Source organism: Amphiura filiformis, chromosome 20, assembly GCF_039555335.1.
Source record: "Amphiura filiformis chromosome 20, Afil_fr2py, whole genome shotgun sequence".
Lineage (NCBI taxonomy): Eukaryota > Metazoa > Echinodermata > Ophiuroidea > Amphilepidida > Amphiuridae > Amphiura > Amphiura filiformis.
In genome coordinates this window covers 43,506,120-43,516,640 of record NC_092647.1, presented here as the reverse complement: position 1 = coordinate 43,516,640, position 10,521 = coordinate 43,506,120, and the positions used below count along the sequence as shown (strand labels likewise).

The following is a 10,521-nucleotide window of genomic DNA, read 5'->3' as shown; positions in this document are numbered from 1 at the left end:
GGCATAGATATTCTCCTTTAATATGCTCTTTAGTCTTCAGGGCTATCTCCAAAACTACACGGGCCCCAGGGCTCATATTTGGCACACATAATGGCCCTACGCCGTAGATGTACCTTTTGACCCTTTTAGCCCCAAAAGTCGAAGGTCGCTGTCCCCCAAAGTCATCCAAGTATAGTTTTTTGGATTATCATCAAACTTGGTGGATGAGATCACCATCGAGTGCCAATAATTGTTAAGGTCATGTCAAGGTCATCCGAGTATAGATTGTTGGATTGCCACTAAACTTGGTGCATGGGATCACCATCGAATGCCAAAAATGGTCATGGTCATGTCAAAGTCATCAGAATAAAGATTGTTGGATTGTAACCAAACTTGCTGTATGAGATTACCATCGAGTGCCAATAATGGCCAGGGTCATGTCAAGGTCATCTGACATAGATCAAACTTGGTGGATGGGATCACCATCGAATACTAAAAATGGTCAAGGTCATGTCAAAGTCATCAGAGTATAAATTGTTGGATTGTCATCAAACTTCGTGGATGTGATCACTATCGAGTGCCAAAAATGGTCAAGGTCATATCAAGGTAATCCGAGTATAGTTAGTTTGATTGTCATTAAACGTGGTGGATATGATCACCATCGGGTGCCGGAAATGGCCATGGTCATGTCAAGGTCATTCAAGTGTAAATTGTTGGATTGCCACCAAACTTGGTAGATGTGATCACTATCGAGTACCAAAAATGGTCAAGGTCATTTCAAGTTCACGGGGGTTAAGGTGAGAATAACAGGCATATATATTCGTGTTTGCTCAAGCACAACAGAGCCATCTAGTTAATACATTGTTATTGTTTTCAGTTAAAGTATCAACTTGCCTGTTAAAAACGTGCCCAGAAGTAACATGAAAATATTAGTGGCAAGCGAACATGCTATCAATCCCATAGTAGACAAAACACTGCACGTTATTATGATGGTACGAGCTGCAAATAACCTTGTTATGGGGAAGATGAAAAGATCTGTAAGAAATTACAAAAACCGTTGTGTAAATTGTGTAAACAAGCACTACTCCCCACGCACAACCCTTCGAACACTGATGAATCATAGTTATGAACTTGGCGAAACAAACCAACTTTTAAAATAAGAAAATATATTAAACCTTACTCAGAAAATATCCTCCAAAGAAAATGAATGAAACAACAACACCAATAGTTCGTGTGTAGGTTGCAAATTGGTTCTCTAGTACTGGGACCAAAACGCCAAATGCTTTAGCGATTCCCGATTCCAGAAACATTATTGTCCATACTGATAGTAAGGCTAGCCTTCCATTTCCAAGATTTCCTTTCATCGTGAATGTACTGTTTACGGTGTCGACATAAATCACTTTAGTTTATTCTGCATATATTCTACATAAAACAGACTTCAAAGCTAATATATGTTAACATGGTTAAGAAAGTTGTACTGGCTCTTTCTACCAGTATATTTTAAAAATGCTTGTAGTTGTTCAAAATCACATGCGTGCTCTTTCATGTCTTTGCTTTCTTTCTTTTTTAATTAGTAACCACGTTGTCCAGGTGTAAAATAATTAATGATATAATTATTTATTTTTTACATTTAAAAAAAGATTATATTAACTGGTACAAATTAGAAAATTATGCATTTTTTATCATGATATGGTGGTGGTATTATCATATAATAGGAATGGTTAGCGTCACGATATTAAATATTTATTGAACCGATTTTGTGCCTTCAACCACATACTTCAACAGAGTGTCATGGTGAAATGGTAAAATTGTTTGGAACAGCACAGATTACGAATTTCCCACAAATGTATTTATGTATTTATTCATTTATTTTAATTCGGAATTTGTCAGTAAGTTCAAAAGGCACAATGAACATACTATTAAGACATTTCATCCAGAACGAGTCATGGTGCAGTCAGGGGTTTACATCCTACTCTTTTCGAAACTGATAGCAATACAGATGTTTGTGTCTTAAAATGTTTTGCATTTCAATCCAACTATTTCGTTGATTCGATTGGTTATTTTAGAATATAACAGGCTCTGTTTTAAATATAAAGGTATTTCAAAAATCAAAACAATCGTAAGACCAAGATGGTCGCCGTGATAATAAACGCGTTTTAATTGCTTTCAAATCAATCCTAACCCCTTTTGCACAGGGAAAATTTCTTCCTTTAATGTTACGTCTGGACAAAAAAGAAACACACACTCTACCTAGCACTTGTTCAGTGCCTGTATGGGACTATGACAACCCCTCTCTGACATTTACAAAATCCACCAGTTATGGAACATATTGCAGTAGCAATTGGGATCCGAATCATCATTCTGGTATCTTTCTCTGTACACAGTACAAATTTTACTTCCACTCAAAACACTTCCATACATCTTCTGCTCCCAACACCAAACAAGCCATAAAAGACACAGCACCTAGTTGGATTAATGCAAGCCGGAAATGACCGCTGATGTCATAGATCAAGCCTACAAGGAAATCAAATATAAAATAGACAACATGAAATATAATAATTTTCCGCATTATTTTGTAGCATTTTGATGATACAATTCTAGAAAAAAGGGGGAGCATTGGGTAGCCGCACCTAAAAAAGGGGGGCCATTAAAAATGGGGGATATTGACAGACCTTGAAATTGACAGATTATATTTCTAATAAAAATGAATATGATTTTCTCACCTGTGATGAATCCATTAATGATGTAGCCAATGCCGTAGGACAAGTGGATCCACGCAACGGCAATTATACTTTCATCTGCCTTGATTGAGTCATAAGCAATGACATAAACTTGTGATCCAGCTATACCGAGTCCTGCACCGAGTACAAAACTAAGCGAAGATAAAACCACAAAAGTGGTTGCAAAGAACATCGCCACATAGCACACAGTAACTACAATAGATCCGATATATAAAAGCAGCCTGGAAGATGTCTTACCCTGTATAATTGCCATTGTTATTTTGATAAAGAATGCTCCCATGCCACTAATGGAAGCCGTCACAGTGGCTGCCTTAGGCGTCAAACCTTTACTTTGGCCAAATGATACCAAGTATACAACCCAACCATTTTGACAATACCCACAAATACAAAAAACAATAAGAACAACAAGAAATGCCCTATTGGTTAATAAAGATCGATGGATGTTGAAGTTCTGAGTGTTATCTTCTAATGATTTTATTAGGCTACCGTAGAATGCTGGTTTGTGGATACTTCGGCAAGCTTTCAAAGGCTTGAGTAGTGTTGCTGCTGCCACGTAGTGTACGTTTAGTCCACCAAGTAGAAGCATTGCCCCTCTCCAACCATAAGTGTCAATGAATTGTTGAGCTATTGGCGCAAAGGTTATGATACCGAGTGGAAATCCACTGGAAACGATATTCAAAGCTACGGCGTAATCAGTGGTGAAATATGATGATAATAAACCTAGTGCAACCGTCACACCTATACATAAGAAACCTGTAAAAACGCACACATTTATTCAAATTAAATAGCAAGCTTCTCAATTTAATTATAGAAGTCTAATAAGGTTTGGGGTGATCTGAAAAATGACACTTATAAAACATACTACTTAACCTGTCTTCACTAACACATAAACTAAGAAAAAGGAGAATAAGCAAAAACAACAAACACCAGAAATGATAAATCAGGCGTGTGATCAAAACTCACATTACCATTTACTTACAGATTACAGATTACACATTATACTTTGAAATGAAAATATTGAATTTTGACATTGCCACGACGTTATAACAATGTCTCTACGAATCAAGATCAACATGATCAACTTGCCTGTTAAAAACGTGCCCAGTAGTAACATGAAAATATTAGTGGCTACAGAACATGCCATCAATCCCATAGTAGACAAAACACTGCATGTTATTATGATGGTACGAGCTGCAAACAACCTTGTTATGGGGAAGATCAAAAGATCTGTAAGAAATTACAAAAACTACTGTAAAATTCGAAATGATATCGTATATCTTTAAATAATAAATTTCGAATATCTGATGCACATCATACTTCAACTTAAAGCATATTATGGTTACCCCATACAAACACACCCCCACACACACCCCACACCCCTCACCCCCCCCACACACACACACACACACACACACCCGCACAGACACCTTCGTTGAATAGTTATGCAAAAGAAAAGAAAAGAAATTTAACCTTACTCAGAAAATATCCTCCAAAGAAAATGAGTGAAACAATAACACCAATAGTTCGTGTGTGGGTTGCAAATTGGTCCTGCAGTACTGGAACGAAAACACCAAATGCTTTAACAATTCCCGATTCTAGAAAGCATATTGTCCATACTGATAGTAAGGTTAGCTTTCCATTTCCGAGATTTCCTTCCATCATGAATGTACTGCTTACCGTGTCGGCATAAATCACTTTAGTTTATTCTGGATCTATTCTACATAAAACAAACTTCAAAATTATGAATATATGTTTACATGGTTACGAAAGAATGTACTGGGTCGTTCACAATAACATGCGGAATACTGAAGAAGTCAACCGACCTGGTTGACAAAACTGGCTAATACCGTTAGTAGAAAATTGGATTTGACTACATAATTAACGAACTTTAATAACATGCGTGTTTTCAATTCATATTCTAAATTTAAAACAATTAGCAACCCGGTTGTCCAGGTGTGAAGTAACTACTCCCCATTCTAGAAAAATACAGCACTAATTTGTTTGGATTAAAAAATTATTATCCAGTTTTTCCAAATGAAACATAGCTTAATCCTAATCCTTTAGGTAGTCCTAACTAGCAATAAAAGTCCAATTTTAATGTTTGGTCAATTTTTGGAAATAAGGGCCAAAAATATGCATTTTTAGGGTGTTTTTCGACCTTTTTCGTATTTTTTTTTTTTCGTAGTGACAATCAGGCCCAAAGATTTGAACAAAGACTAATTTTAAGTTATGCATTCTATTTTTTGGAAAACACATTTACCAACCTTTTTCATAACCAATTAGTAAAAATAACATATAATATTAAAATTATGAGCTAACTCTTAGCCTATATTCAAGATTTTGAATGCTTAGACTTGTGCCAAGTCTTACAGTTTTTTTACTAGAATTGTACCGTACGAAAACATGCAAAATTGCATGTTTTTGGACCATTTTACCTCAAATTGCAAAAATATTAAAATTTGACTTTTATTGCCAGTAAGGACTAACTAAAGGATTAGGATTTAGCTATGTTTCATTTGGCAAAAGAGGATAATATTTTTAATTCCAAAAAACTAGTGCTGTATTTTTCTGGAATAGGGAGTAATGTGATGAACATATAACTTTAAAATTGAGTACCTAATCATTAGAGGTATCATTAATGTGGTACAAATCAGAAAATTATGCATTTCATCATGATATGGATTGGGTATTATCATATAATAGGTATGGTTAGAGTTGCAGAGATTGAACCGACTTTGGGACTCGAAACACATACTCAACAGAATATCATGGTAAAATTTTACAAAAATACGTAGAACAGATTACGATTAAATCGTAATTTGCCAGCAAAGGTTAAAATAGCACAATGAAGCCATAAAGTATTAAGACATTTCAGTGGAACGACACATGGTACAGTCAAGGATTTACATCCTACTCTTTCGAAACTAATAGCAATACACAAGTCATCATCATCAACATCATCATCATCATCATCATCATCATCATCATCATCATCATCATCATCATCATCATCCTAAGCCATCGTCGACCCACTGCAGGATGAAGGTCTCTCCAAGGTGACACCACTCTGATTTATTCCACGTCTTTTTCATCCAGGTTACATCAAAATATTTTGGAATTTCATCTCTGCGTCTAACTTTCTGTCTTCCTGGGTGCCTAGTACCATTTATAGGTATCCATTCTGTAACCAGTTTGGTCCATCCTCCATCTGATGTTCTAGCTAGGTGACCAGCCCAAGACCACTTCTTTTGTTTCACAGTCTGGATGACATCGGTGACCTGTGTCATGCTTCTGATCCACTCATTTGTTTGTTTGTTTGTTTGTTTTTGTCTCTTTTTATGGTCCCTATCATGCTCCTTTCAATACTGTGTTGAGCCACTCTCAACTTCTGCTCCATTCTGAGCCATATGTCATGGCTGGGAGACCACACTGGTTGTAGACTTTCCTTTGAAGACATAATGGCATATTGCTCTGCATCACCTCAAGTTTCCAAAGGCACCCCATCCTGCTCTTACTCTTCTTCTAACTTCGTCAAAGTGGTTGTAGCTCATTTTGACAACTTGCCCCAAGTACACATATTCCTCTACTAGCGCTGTTTGGTGAATGTAGATTTGCTTCTTGATGACAAATCTGTTGAACATATTTTTGGTCTTGCTCATGTTGATCTCCAGCCCTACTTGGTTACTTCCATTGTTGTTGAGGGCTTGCAGCATAGACTCCAGATCATCAGGGTTTTCTGCAAAGATTATAATTTCATCTGCAAATCTCCGGTGGCTTATCCTCTCCCCATTGATGTTGATCCCTTTCTTTTCCCAATCAAGCTTTTGTATGATGGCTTCATGTTATCTCCCTGTCGAACCCCCCGGTGAATGTTAATTTTGTTGCTCTCAGAGTGTAGCCGGATGGTAGCTGTTCCTTTGCTGTATATGTCCTTGATTTTGTTGACATATGCGCTCTCGATTCCCCGACCAACCAGTGCCTGTATTGTAGTACAGCTGGAATTTCAATGCTGGCGAATAGTCTACAAAAACCAAACACAATGGTTGCTGATATTCATTTGCTTTCTCTATGGTCTGGTTAACTACATGTAGGTGATCTGTGGTGGAGAATCCGCTTCTAAATCCGGCTTGTTCTCGGGGCTGGTTGAAGTCCAAGGTAGCAGTGAGCCTATTTGTGATGATTTTGGTGAAAAGCTTATCTATCACTTAGGGTGATTGCCTTATCACATCACCTGGAATGCACGCACGCGCAGTTTATATATCAAGTAGTATTTTAGTAAACATACAAGTAGTGTTTTGTAGTACCCGGTAGTGTTAGGGTTGATATATTTTTCCTTTTTGACCACTGGAAACAACCCCCCCCTCTTACGCGAACTTCTTCCCTTATGGAAGTCACACTTTCATGTAAACTTTCTTAGTTTTTTTTCCTTATAATTCCTTGTGAATAATAGAAATTTGCATGACATATTTGTCAAAAGATAAAAAAAAAACATAGATGACCTTTAATGAACAATGGCATTCACACTTTGAATGCACTCCGACTACATCTAAATGCTACAAAGAATAAAATAATAGTGACTACGGAACGCTATTGAAAAACGTTATAGAACATATAGCAATAGCAATTGGGATCCGAGTAGTCATTTCGGGTGTCCTCTTCTGCCAGTATCAAATCCTACTTCCGTTCAAAATACTTCCACACATCTTCTGCTCCCAACGCCAAACACGCCATAAAAGACACAGCACCCAGTTGGATTAATGCCAGTCCAAAATGCCCACTGACGTCATAGATTAAGCCTACAAGGAAATAAATGTAACATGAAATAAGATAATTTGAAAGTTTCCGCATTATTTTGGGGAATTTTTTGATACAATTCTAGAAAATTGGGGTCATTGGGTAGCCGCACCTAAAAAGGGGGTCATCGGGTATAACTTTTTTAAAAGGGGATCATCGGGTATGTTCCACTTTTAAAATGAGGGCTATTGACAGACACATACCGTTATTTCGAAATTTAAGTGCCCCAACCATGAGGGGTCAAATATGACTTTTAAACAAAAGATTGTATTTTTCTTGGTAAACAAGCAACAACAACATAACAATGAAATAGAAGAATATTTTGACTTGCTCCCGATAAACGATCGAATTTTAAGTAGTGTTGAAGTCAAAAAATTCGTCTAATTTAGTATATACCACATAAAAATTGATATCATTTTCTCACCTGTGATGAATCCATTAATGATGTAGCCAATACCGTAGGACAATTGCATCCACGCAACGGCAATTATACTTTCATCTGCTTTGATCATGTTGACAGAGTCATAAGCAATGACATAAACTTGTGATCCAGCTATACCGAGTCCTGCACCGAGTACAAAACTAAGCGAAGATAAAACCACAAAAGAGGTTGCAAAGAACATCGCCACATAGCACACAGTAACTATAATCGATCCGATATATAAAAGCAGCCTGGAAGATGTCTTACCCTGTAACATTGCCATTGTTATTCTGACAAAGAATGCTCCTATACCACTAATGGAGGCCGTCACAGTGGCTGCCTTAGGCGTCAACCCTTTACTTTGGCCAAATGATACCAAATATACAACCCAACCATTTTGTACATACCCACAAATAGCCTGAACAATAAGAACAACTAGAAACGCCCTATTGGTTAATAGAGAGCGATTAAAGATGTCTTTGAAGAAAACGTTGAAGGTGAAGTCCTGAGTGTTATCTTTTAAGGATCTCATTAAGCTACCGTAGAATGCTGGATTATGGATAATTCGGCAAGCTTTCAAAGGCTTGAGTAGTGTTGCTGCTGCCACGTAGTGCAGGTTTAGTCCACCAAGTAGAAGCATGGCCCCTCTCCAACCATAAGTGTCAATGAATTGTTGAGCTATTGGCGCAAATGTTACGACACCGAGAGGAAATCCAGTGGAAACTATACACAAAGCAACGGCGTAATCAGTGCTGAAATATGATGATAATAAACCTAGTGCAAGCGTCACACCTATACATGAGAAACCTGTAAGAACGTAGACATATATTTATTCAAATTAAAAAGCAAGTGTCTAATTTAATAATAAACATCTAAATAATCTTTGATCTGAAATGGGTGGACACTTACATATCATATTACTTAACTTGTCTTCAGTAACACATGAACTAAGAAAAGAGGATAAACAAAAACAAAAAACAAAAAACACCAGAAATGATAAATCAGGCATAAAATCAACACTAATATTACCTTTACACTTTCAGATGAAAATATTGAATTTTCACATTGCCCCGACACTAGAACAAAGTCTACGAATCTAGATCATTATCACATATTAATCATTTTCATACAAAGACCGACACTTTTGTTCCAATGTAAATATATTGTTGTTGTTTTTTAGTTAACGTATCAACTTGCCTGTTAAAAACGTGCCCAGAAGTAACACGAAAATATTAGTGGCTACAGAACATGCTACCAATCCCATAGTAGATAAAATACTGCACGTTATTATGATGGTACGAGCTGCAAACAACCTTGTTATGGGGAAGATCAAAAGATCTGTAAGAAATTACAAAAACCGTTTTGTAAATTGGAAATGAAATCGTATATCTTTAAATAATATCTTTCGAATATCTGATGCACCAGTGCGTAATTAAAATCAGATCATACTTCAACTTAAAACATATTATGCCCCCCCCACACACACCCCCCCCCCCCCACACACACACACACACACACACCACACCCACCCACGCACATTCACCTTCATTGAATTGTTATACAAAAGAAGAGAAATTAAACCTTACTTAGAAAATATCCTCCAAAGTAAATAACTGAAACAATAACACCAATAGTTTGTGTGTTGGTTGCAAATTGGTCCTGTAGTACTGGAACGAAAACACCAAATGCTTTAACGATTCCCGATTCTAGAAAGAATATTGTCCAAACTGATAGTAAGGTTAGCTTTCCATTTCCAAGATTTCCTTCCATCATGAATGTACTGCTTACCGTGTCGACAAAAATCACTTTAGTTTATTCTGCATCTATTCTACATAAAACAAACTTCAAAATTATGAATATATGTTTATATGGTTAAGAAAGATGCAATGGCTCTTACTAAAATGCATATAGTTGTTCAAACATAACATGTTCATAACATGTGTGTTCTCTGCTTCCTATTCTAGATTTAAAACAATTAGTGACCGCCTTGTCCAGGTGTGAAATAAAAATAACTGATAAATAACTGATGTTATGATCATATAACTTTAAAATTGAAATATTCATCATCAGAGATATCATTAATAGGTACAAATTAGAAAATTATGCATTTCATCATGAACTGGATTTGGTATTATCATATAATAGGAATGGTTAGAGTGACCTAAATAAATATTTACGCAAAAGTCATCCTTTCTTGTTGTATAAATTGAACCGACTTTGTGCCTCCAAACACATACAGAATATCATGATGAAATGTAAAAATTGAATGAAGTAGAACAGACAACGATTAAATCGGCATTTGCCAGCAAGAGTCAAAATAGCACAATGAAGCCTTATATTATTAAGATATTTCATCCAGAACGAGTCATGGTGCAGTGAGGGGTTTACATCCTACTCTTTTCGAAACTGATAGCAATACAAATATGTTTGTGCATTCTATTGGTTATTTTAAAATATAACAGGCTCAAATATCAAAACAATCGTAAGACCAATATGGTCGCCGTCATAATAAACTAATTTTAATCACTTTCAAATCAATCCTAACCCTTTTTGCACGGGAAAAATTTCTTCCCTTGTTACCTCTGG

At 36.4% G+C, this 10,521-nt stretch overlaps 1 protein-coding gene across 1 annotated transcript; it reads right to left on the bottom strand.

Annotated features, from left to right (window-relative positions):
- Nucleotides 1-2,371: 2,371 nt before the first annotated feature.
- LOC140142338 (monocarboxylate transporter 12-like) lies at nucleotides 2,372-6,177 on the bottom strand. Its single transcript, XM_072164308.1, has 3 exons — nucleotides 6,087-6,177; nucleotides 2,703-3,473; nucleotides 2,372-2,493 (listed from the first exon to the last, which is right to left on the bottom strand). The coding sequence occupies exons 1-3, from the start codon at nucleotides 6,175-6,177 to the stop codon at nucleotides 2,372-2,374; spliced, it is 984 nt and encodes a 327-aa protein (XP_072020409.1).
- Between the last annotated feature and the right edge of the window lie 4,344 nt (nucleotides 6,178-10,521).

What these genes read in the sequence shown, in the direction of transcription:
- LOC140142338 (XM_072164308.1), bottom strand. Translation starts at nt 6,177, where the DNA reads ATGTCTTCAAAGGAAAGTCTACAACCAGTGTGGTCTCCCAGCCATGAC. An exon ending in GTTGAGAGTGGCTCAACACA is followed by an intron (nt 3,474 to 6,086) that starts GTATTGAAAGGA and finishes GCGTTTTTACAG; the next exon opens with GTTTCTTATGTATAGGTGTG. An exon ending in CATTAATGGATTCATCACAG is followed by an intron (nt 2,494 to 2,702) that starts GTGAGAAAATCA and finishes ATTTCCTTGTAG; the next exon opens with GCTTGATCTATGACATCAGC.